At 33.3% G+C, this 18,739-nt stretch overlaps 4 protein-coding genes and 1 further gene across 4 annotated transcripts, besides 2 other annotated features; 2 read left to right on the forward strand and 3 right to left on the reverse strand.

The window, feature by feature from the left end:
• Positions 1–2,009: 2,009 nt before the first annotated feature.
• UTP10 (snoRNA-binding rRNA-processing protein UTP10) lies at positions 2,010–7,316 on the forward strand (the record flags this gene model as incomplete). The annotated part of the gene is made up of 1 exon (XM_001646309.1): positions 2,010–7,316. The coding sequence occupies one exon, from the start codon at positions 2,010–2,012 to the stop codon at positions 7,314–7,316; it is 5,307 nt and encodes a 1,768-aa protein (XP_001646359.1).
• Positions 7,317–7,746: 430 nt separating this feature from the next.
• On the forward strand, positions 7,747–8,481 carry GMH1 (Gmh1p; the record flags this gene model as incomplete). The annotated part of the gene is made up of 1 exon (XM_001646310.1): positions 7,747–8,481. One exon carries the CDS (start codon positions 7,747–7,749, stop codon positions 8,479–8,481), a length of 735 nt encoding a protein of 244 aa, XP_001646360.1.
• A 342-nt stretch (positions 8,482–8,823) lies between these two features.
• Positions 8,824–10,377: a sequence feature (similar to hypothetical protein; correction of possible frameshift sequencing error~similar to Saccharomyces cerevisiae SPO14 (YKR031C)).
• On the reverse strand, positions 8,824–13,757 carry Kpol_2001p3 (the record flags this gene model as incomplete).
• Positions 10,380–13,757: a sequence feature (similar to hypothetical protein; correction of possible frameshift sequencing error~similar to Saccharomyces cerevisiae SPO14 (YKR031C)).
• A 641-nt stretch (positions 13,758–14,398) lies between these two features.
• On the reverse strand, positions 14,399–15,382 carry Kpol_2001p4 (uncharacterized protein; the record flags this gene model as incomplete). The annotated part of the gene is made up of 1 exon (XM_001646311.1): positions 14,399–15,382. The coding sequence occupies one exon, from the start codon at positions 15,380–15,382 to the stop codon at positions 14,399–14,401; it is 984 nt and encodes a 327-aa protein (XP_001646361.1).
• Positions 15,383–16,193: 811 nt separating this feature from the next.
• On the reverse strand, positions 16,194–17,360 carry Kpol_2001p5 (phosphatase PAP2 family protein; the record flags this gene model as incomplete). The annotated part of the gene is made up of 1 exon (XM_001646312.1): positions 16,194–17,360. The coding sequence occupies one exon, from the start codon at positions 17,358–17,360 to the stop codon at positions 16,194–16,196; it is 1,167 nt and encodes a 388-aa protein (XP_001646362.1).
• Positions 17,361–18,739: the final 1,379 nt, after the last annotated feature.

Genomic DNA, 18,739 nt, shown 5'->3' on the forward strand with positions numbered 1-18,739 from the left:
CACTCATGAAAAGGAAACGGTAACAGAAACGCCCCCCACAGAAACCTCTTTCTCTGCAGACCCAATTTTTATGAGTTTTGGTTCAACGTGCCCAAATCACCCACGATAGGCGGGATAAATACTTTGGCAGAATTTGGATTAGGCGCAGCATTAATTTTGCACAAGTTTTATTTAATTTAGTTTACGTTAACCTTTGCAAGAGTTGAAATCAAATGAAATGCGAAGGGTTCTCAATACTTTCGACCAGTTAATCCACATTTTTTCTATCGGGGTTTTTAGGATTTTCCGGTGAAATTTCCAAGTTTTGAGCCACTGCTGATGATGTGATTTGTGTGCGGGTTTATCTTTCGAAAGTAATCGGAGAGTTGTTCTAGTACCAAAGTGATCACGACTCGGACAGGTTGGAGAAACAAGAGCAAGATGGGGAGGGGAAGGGGAAGGGGAAGGGGAGCGGGCCAGAAAGATATGCTCATTGTCACAGGTGTTGTCATGGTGGTAGTGGCATGTTGGCGGCTAAATCGATACATAGGGCTGCATAGATAAGGATGGGTATCAACTCTTGCATGTGTCGTCGCTAGGGGGAAAAAGAAGCAAGGAGCGGAGTTTCAAGCGAAACAGGAGCGGACATACCGGAACATCATTTACGCATGTGTCTGTGGTAAGGAGGGGCTGGTGCGCATGGATGATATACATGTGCTTCTGTGGTGTAGAGGTGTGTCTGTGTGTCTGTGTCTGTGCCTGGTTGTTGTAGCCAGCTATGTCTGTGATTGACAGAAACTGTGATAAGGAATGGCACACATTGCTAGGCTTATCACAAACATCCACCATTGTTCCCACTTGCCATTGTTTGTTCTGGAAAGAAAGGAAAAGCAAAGCAAAGCAATCATACGAGGGGGGTCATTCCGTGAAAGAATCGCAGTTGGAGATTGGCGGCATGGAAGCAAATGACAGAAACTAGTGACATAATCACACGCAACACTGAAATGACTTTTTGGTGAAACTAAAACTAAAACTAAAACTAAGATTAGAATCAATTCAAATTCGGTGTCGTAGTTCTGCCTTAGTGTGTTGCTTCTTTTTGTGGCTGTTTAGAAATTGACACAATACCAACCATCTCAACCGCTTGAAATACATTCGCTGGTCATCTATTCTATTCACTACTCCTCGTCCTCCCTCCCCCTCCCCCTCCCCTATTTTTATAATATATCCCCATTGTCTTGAACTCATATTCTCGTCCACTCTGTTTTGATACATATTTAAACGGGAAACTGCACATACTCTTCCATCTTGTATTCTTCTTTCTCTTCTCTTCTCTTCTCCTTTGCTGCTCTTCGTTGGTACATCGTCACCGATATTCCTGATCCGTTTCCAGTAAATCAATAAGCAAAGCAAAACAAAAAAAGGGGAGCAGGGGAAAGGAACAAAAATGAACGAAACGACATGATTCCAAATAGATCTATCTATTTTTCTACCAGTACTTGTGCCTATTCCTCCACATACAGTTATGTATTTTTTTTTCTGACGATGACGTACAGCCAAGTTTTGCGGTTCATTTGTCGCAGTGTCACGTGTGTGTCGTTATATACGGACTAATATTATCCCAATCTGTACTCTTTTCCTCTTTTCATTTCTTTTTTTCTTTTTTTTTCTTTTTTTCCTTTTTGGTTCGATCAACTGGGTCTGTGCATCCGCTTCTCTCCGTCACCTGTCGTCAAACAGAATCCTGGCAGCTTTCGTATCAACTAGGTTTTGGGTTCTCAAAAATGAAAAATTTATTATGTTTTTTTTTAATCTGAAAATTTATTTATGCGATGAGATGAGCTTCATATATACTATTATCTGATAGATATATCAATTTAACTACTCTACTGCTTTTGACCACTCATCTATTCTTTATATATATATATATATTCATATTCATATTCATATTCATATTCATATTTATTACACACTCTATAAATTATATACCCAGTTTCAGCCCAGCAAAGGAGTGCAAAGCTACAACAACCATGTCATCGTTGAAAGATCAATTGGCTCAAGTGGCCCAGTCAAACTCTACTGTAGCTTTGGATAGAAAAAGAAGACAAAAGTTACATTCGGCTTCTCTGATCTATAATACAAAAACTGCTGCCACTCAAGACTACGATTTCATTTATGAATCTGCTCTAAAGGCCCTCGATGAATTGATAGAAATAGAACCAAAATTTAAAGTATTTCAAAAAACTCTGTTTTCTGAAACTTCAATGGCAATTGATAGAAATGTTCAAACAAAAGATGAAATTAAAGATTTAGATAACGCCATCTTTGGTTTCTTGATGTTAGCCTCTTCAAAATGGCAGTTGACCCCAACTTTGTACGCTACAGAATGGTTGGTTCGTCGTTTCCAAATTCACATCTTGAATTCAGAAATTTTGTTATTATCAACTTTAAATTTTTACCAATCACCAATATTCAAAAGAATTCTAGATATCGTCAAGTTGCCTCCTCTTTTCAACCCTTTGTCGACTTTTGTAAGATCAGATAAAAACCCTTCTAACATGACAATTGTCAAATTGTTCAACGACAATGATTTCATCAAGTTATACACAAATTATTTAAGTAAATGTATTAAACATCATATGACTTACACAAATCAATTATTGTTTACTACTTGTTGTTTCATCAACTTGATTGCATTCAATTCAAACAATGAAGAAAAGTTAAACCAATTGATTCCTATCTTATTAGAAGTATCCGCAAAATTATTGGCTTCAAACTCAACCGATTGTCAAATTGCGGCACATACCACATTAGTCGTGTTGGCTACTTCTATCCAATTGAATAAAAATATTATTTTAGCTGCCGTTGAAACTATTTTATCAGGTTTGGAAAATGCTGACGCTACAAAGTCTGCCTTAGTTGCAATTTGTAAATTATTCCAAACTATGAAGGGTACTGGCAACGTCGATCATTTACCAATGAAATTATACAAGCTATTTAACAACAAATATTCCTTGGATAATTTGATCGAATTATTGTCAACTTCAGATTCTCCAAAAGCTGATAAATTTATCACTTGTTATCTAAGGGCTATTACAAGATTCGACCATCCAAAATTGACATCTGTTGTGAAATTGTTAAAAGCTGTCACTTTAGAAAAGTTTGAAGTTAGATTGATTATCACTGATCTAATTCATTTATCTGAAATTATGGAAGACAAATCTAATTTGATAGATGTGTTCACTTACTTCATCTCAATTAATGAAGATTTGGTCATAAGCTGTTTGAAATCTTTGAATCTAACACCAGATTTGTTCGAAATTAGATTGACTACCTCTTTATTCAAATCAAATATATTGAATGAAAATACAGATGCTACTCAACTTGAATCAGAAAAAATCATGGGTAAGAATAATAAATCTGTAACATTTAAAGCTTTCTTAGCTAAGAATTCCCAATTTATAAACACTAGTGCAAAATCTATGTTGGTTGAATCAGATGAAAAATACTGCAAGTTACTTTCTTTATTTGTAGAATCCGTTGGTAAAGGCTATCCATCAGGTCAATTTTTGACTTCTTTCATCACTACTGTTGAAGCAAGAATGACATTCTTATTAAGAATCATTGTTTCACCAGCTGCGCCAACTACTTTACGTTTGATCGCATTAACAAATATTTCAAAGTACATGAGCAACATTGATAAAGATTCAAATGTCTTCACATTTGTACCATGTTTGTTGTGTGCCTTAAACGATGTATCTAAAAATGTTAGAAGTAATGTAAAGAAGATTCTATCACAAATCTCTAAGAGACCTTTTACAAAACATTATTTCCTACAAAACGAAATTTATGGAGAAAATAATGAGATACCAATGTTATCTCCAAAGGATGGTGAAGCTTGGCTAAACAAATTTCTATCTGATTATGTCGATGATAATTATGATATTTCTCATTTAATTATTCCAAAGAAAAATGATACAATGTACTTAGTATTTTGGGCAAACCAAGCTTTATTTATGCCATTACCTTATCCAAAAATGGTTTTATTGAACTATTTAAATAAACAAGGTAAAGCTTCAGCATTTTCAAATATTTTTGAACCATTTATGAAAACATATTTGGAAAATAGAAAGACTTGGGTTGAGAGATGTATTGCCAATAAAACAGATATTGATCAATTCGAATCATCAATTGCAGATGTCATTAGTTCAAAAGAAAAACACCAGTTTATGATTGATTTTATCATAAATGTATTGAATTCAGAACATGAATCCCTAGCCAATATCATTATAGCAAGATTAATCAAAGTCTTTACTTCTTTAAAATTTAATCATCAGCTAAAAATTGTGGAAACTATTGTTGAAGCTACTATTTCTCCAGAAGCAAACTACGATGCTGTTGCAATTTTACAATCACTTCCATTATCAACTGAAATATTCATTTCTATTTTAAAGGAAAATAAAATTAACTCAGATAGTGAAATCGCAGACTTCACTAAAAGAAGAAGAAGACGTTCTTCAACTAATAAGAATGCGCTACAAAAGGAAGAAGTTTCCTTACTTGCAGAACTTCATTTAAGAAAGATTACTTCGATTTTGGAGACTCTAGATAAGGCTAAGGTTACTGGTTCTGATGTTTTGCTTTCACATTTATTTTCTATTCTATCAGATTTAGAAACATTAGGTGAAGATGGTGGTTTACCAGTTTTGTATGCTGAGGAGACATTAGCATCTTGTATGTTGAACACTATCCAATCCTTAAAGGACAATGGTATTTCTAAATTGTCCAACGTAAGAGCTGATGTGTTGATTTCAGTTATTAGAAGTTCCCAATCACCTCAAGTTCAAAATAAGCTATTATTAGTGGTTGGATCTTTGGCTACATTATCACCAGAAACTACTTTGCATTCTGTTATGCCGATTTTCACATTTATGGGGGCACATATCATTCGTCAAGATAATGAATTTACTGCAAGTGTCGTTGAAAAAACCATTTTAACTATAGTTCCAGCCTTGTTGGAGTCTAACCCTGCTAATTTGAGGGATGAGATTGAATTCTTGTTAATTACTTTCACAACAGCATTGCAACACGTACCAAAACATAGAAGAGTCAAGCTGTATTCGACATTGGTTCAAGCACTTGGACCAAATATTGCCATTGCACCATTTTTGTTTTTAGTTTCTCAACAGTACTCTAATAATGTTGCTACCTTTAAACTGGGTGAAGCTAAGGCTTTTGTTGAGTTTACTAAATCATTCATGGCTAACTTTGATGCAATTGATCAACTAAATGGTATAAATGAATTCTTCAAATTAATCCACTCATTGATGGTTGAATCTAATGTAACTGAAAGAAATGCTAAATTTGAGTCAAGAGCATTGTTTACCAATGGTATTTTAAATTTCACTGATTCAGAAATGCTTTTGTTCTTCAAGAATGCTATTAACTTTGTCAATAATGTAATCAAAGAAAATTATATGGATTACTATGATATTAATGCAAGTTTGAAGGTTAGAATTTATTCTATGCTGTTAGATGTTAGAACAGATGGAGATATCATTAAATCTGTCAAATCAAACTTTGCATCTGTGATTTCTTCTATTATAATATTGGTCAAGGAAGTTAACCTATCAATTGGGCATACATCAGTTGAAGCTAATGAATCTTCATCTGAAGTTGAAACGACGGATTATAAAGTGGATACTAAGTCTGTTTTATTGGAAGTTTTGGGTAATTTCATGACCATTCTACCAATAGATGACTTCATTGATTCTGTTCTTCCATTGTTAGAATCAACAACTAATGAAGATGTTAGATATCATGTGACACTATCTATTTCCAAGAAGTTCGAATCAGAACCTCTCGACGCAGTTGATGCAGCTACTAAGACAATTAATGTATTGTTAGATAGGGTTAAAGTCGAGGAAAACTCTGTAAACATCCTTCAAGTTACATTGAATTCAGTTTCAACATTGGTTGCGAAATTTGGTGACAAGCTTGATAATTCATTGATAAACCGTATTCTAGCTATAGGTACATCCTATTTATCTTCTGATGAAAAAGCCAATTTGGTTTCTTCCATAACATTGATTACAAATAGTGTTCAAGTATTAGGTATCAAAGCCATTTCATTCTATCCAAAGATTGTTCGACCAATTCTAAAAATATTTAAAGAAATTAGAGAGGATAAGACATTATTCTTGAGACATCAATTGCAATTATCAATATTGTTGTTGTTTGCCGCCTTGATTAAACGTTTACCAAGCTTTTTGAATTCTAATTTGTACGAACTATTCGAAGTCATCTTTTATTCTGATGAAGTAGAGGTAACTACTAGATTGTCAGTAATTTCCTTAGTTGTGGAAAACATGGATAAGAAAGAAATCTTGAGAACGTTGAATAAGATATGGAACAATAGTGTCTGTAAAAGTGAAGATTCAATTGCGATTTCATTGTTCTTAAGTTGTTTAGAATCTACTACTGATGTAATTGAGAAGAAAGTCGCATCTACACAATCTCCGGTTTTCTTCAAATTATTGTTATCATTATTTGAATACAGATCTATTTCTAGTTTTGATAACAACACAATCAGCAAAATTGAAGCAACTGTGCACAAGATTGTTAACACCTATGTTTTGAAATTGAATGACAAAGTATTTAGACCATTGTTTGTCATTGTTATTAACTGGGCATTTGAAGCTGAAGGTGTTGTCAATAAAAATATTACTGAAGTTGAAAGATTGACAGCATTCTTTAAATTTTTTGGTAAATTACAAGAAAATTTGAAAGGTATCATTACCTCTTACTTCACCTATCTTCTTGAACCAACCAATACACTTTTGAAAAGATTCATTTCCAAGGACATCGCCGATGTGAACTTGCAACGTTTGGTTTTAATATCTTTAACTTCCTCATTTAGATATGATAAAGATGAATATTGGAACTCTACTTCAAGATTTGAATTAATTAGTGAATCTTTAGTTGATCAATTGACAGTTATTGAAAATGTCATCGGTAAATACTTGTCCAAGGCCATCAGTTCGCTTACAGCTAAGAACAGTAAAGTTGAGGAACACAATAAGATTATGTTGAAATTATTGGTTAACCATATGAAATCCACTTGTGACTCAAATGAAAAGTTGTGGGCAATTAGATCTTTGAAATTGATATATTCTAAGGTAGGTGAAAACTGGCTAGTACTATTGCCTCAACTTGTTCCAACAATCGCTGAATTATTGGAAGATGAAGATGAAGAAGTCGAATACGAAGTAAGAACTGGTCTAGTCAAGGTCGTCGAGAATGTTCTGGGAGAACCATTTGATAGATATTTAAGCTGATTTAATATCAATCGTAAAAACTTTAATATTATAATTAACCTCTGTATTGTATTATATTATATTATGTTGTATTATGTTGTATTATGTTGTATTGTATTGTATTGTATTGTATATTGTTGGATTAATATTTTAATGATATTTGTTGTTGTTGTCACGTGTCACCTTGTGTGTTTTTTCCTTACAGTAATCAGTATCGAGAATTTAAAATAAGAGAAACAATTCAACCGATTTCGAAAATAATATTGAAATTTATTTAAAGTATAATGAATAAAAGCTACAGTTATCAAGATTTGTTAATTGATTTGTAAATTAGCAAGAGTTCAGGAACTCGAAAGTATTGTGGGGGTGGTTTTGGTTGATTGATTGACTTTGAGGTTGTTCTGTGAGGTTTTTCCCAAATTTGTATAATAAAATATACTTTAGTTTCACAATGTCGAGTTTACCTACAACCACACAAGATCTCAAATCTGGGCCAACGAGTCGTGCAAACATTCCAATTATGTTCAGGAAGTTATTTAAGACACCAAGAAATTTAGATTTTGAAACTGCCATTTGGGAAATGTTCAATTTGATTTTTAAGCCAAGGAAAGCATTCAGATCTTTTTATTATCAACGTCAAACCAAACATCAATGGGCAAGAGATGACCCTTCCTTTTTTATTCTACAAATAGGTTTACTTACAATAAGTTCAGTAGTATGGTCAATTGTATATGGACATAGTTTTGGAGGTTTTTTAAAGATGATGATTAATATGGTGTTTGTGGATTTTTTTTTATTTGGATTTATTGTAGCTTCCTTATTTTGGATTATTTTAAATAGACCAATGTTTAAATTTAGATCTGCTATGGAGTCACAAGTTGAATGGGCCTACTGTTTTGATGTACATTGTAATGCATTTTTGATTATATGGGTTTCCTTATACTTTTTACAATTCATTTTGTTGCCAATCATTAATTTACATAAATGGATTGGTTTATTTGTCGGTAATACTTTATACTGTTTTGCATTCGCACATTATTTCATTTTAACTTTCTACGGCTATAGTCAATTGGCCTTTTTGAAAAATATTAACTTCATCTTATTCCCCTCATTGGCATTTGCTGTAATATATCTAATCAGTTTGATCGGTATTGACTTATCCAAAACTTTCAGCTTCTATAAATAAATTTAAATAATATGAAAGAAGGAATCAAAAAAAAAACTTTTTAAATGGTAAATTTAAAACTTTATTTCAGGAAAATTTATAAACAGAGTTTATATTATTGTAATGTATAATTAATCTTATATAAATAAATATACGGTCTTTTCAATAAGTAAGATGTCTGAAAAAATCAGAAGATTGACAATTGTAACAATTTAAATAGAGATAGAAAAATAAAATGAATTAATCAGTAGTTGAAGACTGTTGATTATCTATGTATTAAATATCATATAGAAAAATGAACCTAAAAATAATATTAACCTGTATATAGCTTTTAGAATAACTTTTAACATATGCCTATAGGACTCAATTGAAAATTTCGATTGGTGGTAACCTATCAGAATTATAAAACCAATTTTTGGATTCGACCTCTTTGGCTAACCATTCTGTTGGAAACATTACTAAATGGCCGTGAACTCTTTCTAAGATTCTCTTCGCTGTGTACTTATCAAAAATTCTACTATTAAATCCATACAATAAACTTCCAGATAAATTCATTTTTAATGCTGCTGCTTTTGCTCTCTTCTCCTTAGAACCTTTCTTTTCTTCGGTAGAAATCTCAGGGCCATTGTTATTACCATTTTCAGTCACACCATTGTCGTTATCTTCATCTGTTACACTTGTATTCTTAACCTCCTTGGCAATAATCTCTCCCCCACTTTTTTCCTTTTTAGCCGATTCCTCAAACTCCAGATCAATTAATAGCTCCTGATTTTTCATAAACTCATCTGACATTCTTTGGTAATCTTTGTAATCTCTCCAAGTTTGAACAGCATTATCTGGTTGAGAGTGGAATACTAACCTAAACAATAATGTGTTTCTTAGTGCAACAGAAAACCATAAATCTTCGTAAAACGAATCGGCTAATGGGTCTTCGAAAGAATATGGATCTATAAACTTCAAGGATAATACTTTGTTTTTTACAAAACTATTATTCTTAAATGTTGGTGTCATTTGCGTTAACAAATTATCGATAGATTCGTCATCTAGCTCCTGTTCTTGAAGGATATGTTCATGGCCCTCATGCATATTTGAATCATCTAAGGAGGACGTTCTAGTTCGTTTTGTAGTGATCCCTGGACCGATGAAGTTTTCACCTTCCTTGGTTTTGGTAGTTTTAAAAGAAAGATGTTGTAAATACGAAATTCTTTTTAACATGTCCCACTTACAGTTATCGGAAACTGCTTCTGATGATAAGTATACTTCGACGTCATTACGATCTGGTAAAAAGTCCGACGTTGGGTCTCTAACTTTGTCTAATGTCCTTGTTGATAAGGCTTCTAAGGCCCAATCTCTTAATTGTGTTGTTACAGACTCTTTAAATTTAGGGGGTAACGTTTTCCAGCCATCTGGACCTAATCCTTCTACTTCCTTTTGATGTTTAATATTATTTGTTAATCTTGGATCTGTACTAATAGTTTTCTTCTCATAGATACCTATATTTTCTTCACCAGCTCTATAGTTGAAGGTGTGATATTTATTGAAGCACGCATTATTGTCATGATTGTGTTGGTTTTCTTTAATTTTTCTAGATGGCAACTTCGATATTCTACTTGCATTATCATCTGACACTTGATCCCCATACAGACTTGTATTACCTCTAAAGTTAAAGTTCTCCTTTAAATCTGAGTTAATCCCCTTAACAATGCCAAAATTATCTATTTCATTAGCATCGTATTTGGATATCCATAACTCACTAAAATCACAATCAAAAATCTCACGGTAACCAAGTTCGATCATTGAAGATGTAATCTTTCCTTCTTTTTTTGATCTATTGTCGCATGTATGTAAAGTCCTGTAGTTTTTTCTTGCAAACTTTTCTAACCTGCCAAACTTTCTCTCCACAATCTCAACTAAGTTCAACGGTCGCATCCAAGATGCTCTCTCATTAATCGTTGACGAAGTTCCCAAGCAAACCTTCCGGCATAGTATTCTTTACCATTCATTTTGGTTTTTACAAAATCAGTATCACGTATAACTATTGCAACTTCACTATCTCTATTTCCTGCCTGAGATCTTTCATTAATATTTGCACTACCAATAATGCAATTTCTATCATCTGTTATTAATAATTTTGCATGAACGTATAATTGTTCAGTAACAATTTTATCCTTTGGCCCAATAGTTGACCACTTTCTTAATGAATAAAACTGTATGTATTGAGTAGGATCTATATTCAATTTTCTCAATCTCGCAAATATTGATGTCTCACCTCTTGATATGGACTGGTATTGACATTGCATGATAATACGTAAACTTGATGCTTCCGGTTGATCTATAGGGGAATCAAAACCAGGCATCAATGGAATAATAATAAATGCCTTCCATACTTTTCCTTCACTATTTGCTCTAATAATTCTATCAATAATAGCATCTCCAATTTTATTTTCAATGACAACACCATCCCATTTGGATGTGGTAATAAAAAATTGATTTTCAATGTACATGTAATGTTCACTTGTTTCAATTAACTTCAAATAGGCATTTTGGATAGATTTTTCAGTCTCTTTTAATCCCATTGACCAATATCCAGTACTTCTGAGGATTTGAGCTTCGCAAGTTGATTGTGCTTTTAATAATTGGAAGAAAGGTGAATTGTTTAATTCAAATATTGTAAAATCGCTAGGAGGTGTTAACAATGGTGTAGGCCTACTTGGACGTTTTTGTCTTAATAAATAATTCCATCTTTGGACAAAATGTCTTGCTATATCACGGGCTGGTTCCCCTACTGTCATCATATGTACATCATGCCATGGCATACGAGGTAGCTCATTTCTATCGTACATGGATTCAAAAGGTTTGTCAAGCTCATAGAAATCACATATACGAGCATTTGAATAATCTTTACCTGGAAAAGTTTGATCTTTTAGATCAGAGAAGTCATCCCTTAAAACATGTTCAGGAGTATCATAACGACCATAACAAAGGTCAATACCTCCCATAAATGCAATAGAATTATCAATAACTACTAGTTTTTCGTGATGGGCCCAAAAATACGTATTTTGAAGCCATTGGTTGGGGGAACGAATTAAATGAATATTTGGATGTAAACTCAGCATTGAATGTTTAGTCCACAGACTATCTGTACCAACAGTACTTCCAACATTTCTGTATACAACTATGAATATCTTGACACCTTTTTCTGCCCTCTCCTTCAAAATTCTGTCTACTCTATACTCTTGGTTTCCGTTAACAGGACGACGCAAATACAACTCTGGAGACAACCACCAATCATGGATATATATAACATCTTCTGCCATCATTAATGCATCGCTCAAAGCCCAAAAATAATCTCTACCATCGACTAAAAACTTACAATACGCATTTTGTCTAACTGGTGCGTAACTGTTAAATCTATGTTTTTGAGACCATATTGTTGATTTTGCCATTTGAAGAATAGATGAGACCCATTGTCTTAGCATGTAATCTGATGAAGTAATTACCTGTAATTTTCTTTCGCTGTTTTCTAATGTAATTATCAAATTTGTTGGTAATTTTCTGATGTGTTCCTGTGTTAAATCCATGTCTCGTGCATACAAATCCTCACCACTCCCAGAGAATCTGACTTTAAACTCTGAGTCTACTAAAAAAATATCCAAAGGTGTAGTAGAATAAAGATCTGACACATACATTATGTAGGAGTTTCTAATAAGGAACCACTTATTTGTGTGACGAGCTATCATTTCCCTTAAGCCATTCACCTTAAAATGAGAAACTCTCCAACCTTGTGTTTTTGCACTGGATCTAATTACCAAATAACCTTCTTTGCCTAAATAACCATCGTCATAACTCAAAAAATTACTAATTGGTGAAAATTCATAAAACTGGAATAATCTGTTAGCTTGAGGTCTTAGACATAATGCTACATTTAACAATCTCAGATATCTTTGTAGCCGTATATGCATTGGTAATGAGTAGTCATCCTTTTCGTCTATCAAATCTTGTAGATGCTTTAATTTTACGGTATCGGCAATATGAAAGTTTAATGAAAGTCTTGAAGACAAAAGAGATATATTATCAGCATCCTGTGTATGTTGATATGGGGCAGGAGAAAATGCCCTAGGTTTTTCGCTACTAAATGATTTCCTAAAGTCATTAACTCTTGGAAATTTTGGTAAATGCAATGGATGGTATCTGTTATTATCTATGTATAATTTGTTAACTGTATTTTGGTGGAACATAACAATTTTAAGTTTTTTATGCATTGTGGCCAATTCTTTGTATGATTTTACAATTGACCATTTCATTCTATTTTCTCCTACACCATACTCCAGGTTCAATTTATATAACATGTTTCCATGTCTCCTATCTTCAAAATCACTAAATATTGAAGATGTTGATGTAGTTGTTGATGCATTACTAGCCGTGCGTCTAATTGGGCTACTTGCCAAATTTGGATTACTGAAGCTATAATTTGATAAGCTGAAAACTTCCGAAAAATTGTTACCTTCTAAAGGTTCTACCGTAACACCTAGCATTGCCAGTAGCAATGGTGCCCTTTTATGACCATGCTCATCTCTTAAAAATTGTGTACTCGCAAATAAGGCCGCAGGACAACCTGCTAAAAGAGAGCTTATCAAATCAGATGCTAACCTTTGAGTATACAAATCCTCTTCTTCCTCGATTTGTTGATATAGCTGTCGTTGGTTATTATTGTTAGTATTGTTATTATTTATTATACCGTTATTTGGTTTAATATTTTTCAATTTTGACAAGACAGATATTTTTTTAAATGCACTATTAAATTCTTTCTTCCAAGCATTGAATTGTTCATCGGTATGTGCTCTAAATGATTTTCTTCTTTCACTTGTATTACTACTCGAAGCAGCCATATTATTTTGATTGGAATCTTGACGATCAAATAATAAACTTTCGATGAAATTTGAACTTCTTCTTCTCGGATTTCTCAAACTGGATCTATTCGAATCATTACTGACAGCTTGGGAAATACTACCACCACCAGAAACATTAGATAGTTCATCATTGGAATTCACAAAAGACTTATAGTAACTACCTCTCCTAACTGAATTTGGTAACCCTTGGAAAGTTAAATTTTTAATCTCTGCTTCCGGATCCACATCGGTAGCCAATGAGTTAATTATCTTATTTTCATCAATTACATCAACCTTATTTAATAAGTTGTCACTACTCTTAGCCTTGTTCCTGGAAGATGATGATACTTTGCCTTCTTCAATAGTAGGTTCAGGTAGAATTATACCTTTAAAAGATTTTGTGGACATTAAGAAATGCAATCACAGGAAAATAAACTACAGCAACAGCAACAAAATTAACCCTACTCGATACCAGATCTTTACAACCCCATAAATCCAACCTATCCTGACTTAAAACAACTTCTTAAAGCTTCTAATATCATATTTCTTATCTTAGCCTTCCCTTATACTCTATTTAAAGATGTCGATATGTTATTTAATCTTAATCGTTACTAAACAAAGCGCGATAGAGAAGTAAAATTGATACACCCAAATTAAACCTGGAGAGGAAAGAAAAGTAGGTCACGTGATGTAGGTAATAGATGTTAGTATTAATCTATAGACGAAAGAAAGTTTTGCTACAAGGCATATTTCAATGTTATTGAAGTTGTTGTTTAATGTAAGTCAATCAATTTTAATTGTATCATTTAAATTATGCCGAATATTAGAATTTAAATACTTTCTTATAAGGATATAAAAAAAAATACGTTTAGTATCTAAGAATCTAAATAAATGAAAGTTTGATTGAAAGAAATAAACGTTAAAAAACATAATTGGAATCTAATTGAAGGTACCTAATTACTCGTTCTAAAGTTTTGGTTCATGTAATTACTAAATGATTACAGTAGAATACTAACACCCACGTATATTATATAAGTACAAAATTTTATCTAGCTTAATCTTGAAGAAGGAGGCAGTAAGAGATGTTTTGCCAATTCATATGAACTCCAGGAAATTGCTGTCGCTGGCACATTTGCAACAACCCTCGGTCTTAAACCTCTGAAGAATCCAGTCCAACCATATGTGGTGTAGATAGCCTTTGCTGCTTTAGAGAATGAATCTGCTTCTTTGAATGCCTGCATTGAGATTTTTTTACTACCACGAACTTGCAAGACGGTCTTGATACAATCTAATGGCGTCGTCACAATTGCTGCAATCCCACCACTTAATGCACCACAACCACAGTGGATATATGGGTTATATATATGTGAAGGATTGAAAAATTGCATAGATGAATCATATATTACAAAATTCAATATAGAAAATGGAACATCCATGGCGACTGTAGTAGGATATGAATAGAAAAAAGCTTTCAAACCTTCGTTCTTACTAATAGATTTAGTAGTGTACCAGAATTTTGATGCGGATTCCAATTGCATTCTTTGTTTTATTGTATCAATGGGAGTCATCACAGCATCAGAAGCTACAGTGGCAACGAACCCACTTAAAGCAACTTTAAGAGGATGATACTTACTAGTGTCATTCTCATCTATCAAAACAGTCTTCAAATATTCGTACGCACCAAAATAGACTGCATGTGCAGGCCCTGCTCCTAAAAGAATTGGTTGGATACCTTTCCATAACGACGATGCCCCTTCTAACTTAATAACGTTGTATAAACTACCTAAAACTGTGGCAGAAGAATACCTAGCTGAATGAATAGCAGTAGCAGTAGAAGTCCCAGTTCCTCCAACTGCAATTTGCATGCTAGGTGCAGCTTGGATCTTAGTCTTTATCGTGTCGACAGGGAACATTACAGAGTGCTCCATAATACCAGCAAAGGCACCAGCAACCATCTGATAATGCAATGGAGATTCATTAGGCATCGATTCATACTCTATTGGAATATGTTGGTTCTTCTCGGACTCTATCATCTATCACTATTCAATCAATTCTTAAATTTTATAATATATTACTTAAACGGCTGTGCTGCAGAGCAAATAAAGCTTGTTGGACCCTATTTTTAATATTGTTATTCGTTGGTTGCAACAAATCAATATAAATGTATACTAAATAACACCAAAACTAAAAGGCTCAGAACATATATTGATATATAAAGATACAATTATAATATACTCAACAATTTAACGCCATCATCTCTTCGTATCTGATCCATGATATACTGCAACTTTTTCAAGATGCATCACCTACGTTTAGGTGACTACTTCAAAAAAAAAAAAAATATCGATGAGTTGAAAAAAAAGGTGAAGATAGCAAGAGATTATTAATCAAGTTTGGAAGGGATTATAGGAGAATATATGATGGAGTTTTAATTATACATTGGTCAATAACAAGAATAATCTATTCCTTTCATTTGTGTGATATTTTGATTCCTTGCTGGTGTAATATTTTATTTTTAGATGAATCACCTTATCTTGTTGGCATTCAAGAGCTTCGAATTTTAATGGTAGGAGTTTAATATGCTATTGTGATCTCTTTGAAAGACAATGCCCTCTTTGTTTGTAGAATAGTTATTATTATCTTAATTTCAAGTAATTATAGATTAGATGGGCAAGGATAAAATTAATGTGAAGATGATACACTGGAAATTTCTAAATGATGCATGCAGTTTTTATATGTCTATGTACTACTATTTAATGCCAAAAATAATACACATTGTATTTAGTCTCTGTAGTATAATGTAATGAAGAATATGTTTTGTTTAAAATATGAGTCTTGATGAATTTATAACACTAGACTGTTACAAATTGGTATCAATTGTGAAAATAAAATTGGACAGACTAGACAAACCGTCATTGGAACTACTGCATATCTGAAATATTTACCTAGGACACCTATACAATCTGTAGGCTTTGATTTTGTAAATTTCGCAACAGTTGAATTAAATAATCTAATTGAAGGCTTACTGACGACGTATAACCAGATAGATACACATGCAATACCCACTATCAACTTTGTTAATATACCGATTGGGGTGTTGCTTTCTTTTGATCCAGTAGCATCTATCCATTTCATACCGTATCGTTTTATTATCCAATCACTCATATCAATACCTGATACGACGCCTAAGAAAGAGACAGTATCATCAAAACATGGACATTCATCGATCGGAATTGGGTGTGTGTAAAGTAAAAATAGTGGAATTCCAATACTTGCAACTGGATACCATATAGATTGCTTAACAGCATATTCTGTTAGGAGAGGTTTTACGATCAATCTTGCAATAAATGTTGCTAAACCACACATCGCACCTGTGCTTAAATCTAATATACCATGCATACCACAGTAAATCCTTCCCAATACTAAGGTTAAGAAATATAGAATAACTATAGTTGTGAACACAATTCTTGATTGTAGCGATAAGATTTCTGATTGCCATATTAATTGAATAAATAGCAAACTCACTGCTGTGGCATTGGCGGTATGAGAACTTGGGGCACCGTATTCTTTTGTTGTGTATGCACTTAAAGTTAACTTTTCTACAGGTGGGGATTCAGGTCTTGGCAAACACCAATAATCTTTTAGTAATCCAGATACATAGATGGAATAACCTAATAGATAAACCATGTCACGACACAAATCGTACGCGCCAAACCAAGCAGGAAGTGGTATAGCTATAACATAAAAGGTATGGGAACCACATAGGGAGGTATATTTGAAGAAGATATCTCTTATTGGAGTTCTATGCTTCTTCTGCCAGTCTGCAATTTGTTGTGATTGGTTATTTATATATGGCATTAGCCATTCTCTCATTGCGAATCTAGTAGGAGACATGTTTTCTTTGAAGAAAGCAGTTGGTTGAGTTCCTGCATCTGGACATTTTGTTTCCTTTTCCTGTGGAGCCGGTTTAGCACTATCTTCAACACCCTCTATAGTCTTAACCTCGGCCATGCTTGAGATGTCTGTCTTTTAGTACTTTTATGATTGAACGACAAGAAATTCAAATCGATACCTTTAGTCTAAAATGGAGAACAAAAGATAATCAAATCCAAATCTATACTATCAACAATTGATTTGTTTATATAGTATCGAGTTATATATAAGAATAGAACAGAATAGCCCTTCAAATAAAAGAATTCTACTCCCTCTCCTATACCACGAACAACAATTTCAAATACTATATGTATGGGCTAACTAATTCTATTATTATAAAATTTATCCTATATATCCATCGCTATCTATAGAGGTAGTAAGCATGTATTAAAAAAAAAAAAGAAAAAAAAAATTTTCGAGCTTTCAAAAACCTAGCTATTTTACAAGACCCATCCCACCCATCTAAGAATGAACCAATTCAATCCTTGTATCAACAATACCGTGCAACTAAGCATAGTAACATCCAAACGATGAATACATCAAGTAATCGACCAGTCTCTTTAAGCTCAAAATCAAGAGTGAAACACGGTGTTTCTATCAACATATGCATACGGTTGTTTTTCTGTGGATTGATATTTTTTTTGGGTTCATTCATTGATTTTTAATGCCTTACGAAATCAATCAATCGATGCATCCATCAATCAATCAATCAAGCAATAGACCAATGAATCAGTGATTGCAGAGGAAGGTTTGCTTCTGTTGCTATTGCTATTGCTGTTTTGTTTTATTTAATTTCAATTCATTATATTCTCGGATTATCAACAGAGAGAGAGGGAGATAAATGATGTATAGCAGTAAGATATGACATAGTTCATAGCCACTACAACACTACATCTTGCACATATAATTAACTTAACTTATGCTGTGAGCAAAATAATCTTTCCAAGGCTATGTATGAATTGTGGTTTGATTTAATTCGTTAATGACTACTAAGCAACATGGGACAAGAGAGTTTAACATAACTTAACCTCTTTCGAAACAAGAAGTTGTTAGTTTGGGCTGTTCCCCCTTCAACGTGTTGTTGGCTGTACTGTACATATAGCATTTTGCGAGACTAAATAAGGTATCAAATCAACAACAATTCCTTGTTTTTATTGTAGCGTGTAATTTCTGTGTAATGCCAATGACCTTATAGAATTTGGTTTTTTGTTTTGTTTTCATTTTCGGTTAAGAAACTGGTGTAGGAACATGCCAATATCTACTATTTGATCCCGCCTTAGCCGTTTCTTTTTCTGTTTGGTGGAAAAGGATTTCTTTTCTTTTTTTTTCTTATTCGGATTCGGTCTCAGAGACATTGACGGTGAGTGAGGGCGGAGAAGGAACGTCAAAAAGAACAATTGGTGTTTTGTTTCTTTTTTGGTGAACCGAATTGACTGGACATTGGAAAAAAGAAAGAG

This window comes from Vanderwaltozyma polyspora, genomic scaffold, assembly GCF_000150035.1.
Source record: "Vanderwaltozyma polyspora DSM 70294 KpolScaffold2001 genomic scaffold, whole genome shotgun sequence".
In the NCBI taxonomy this organism is placed as follows: Eukaryota; Fungi; Ascomycota; class Saccharomycetes; order Saccharomycetales; family Saccharomycetaceae; genus Vanderwaltozyma; species Vanderwaltozyma polyspora.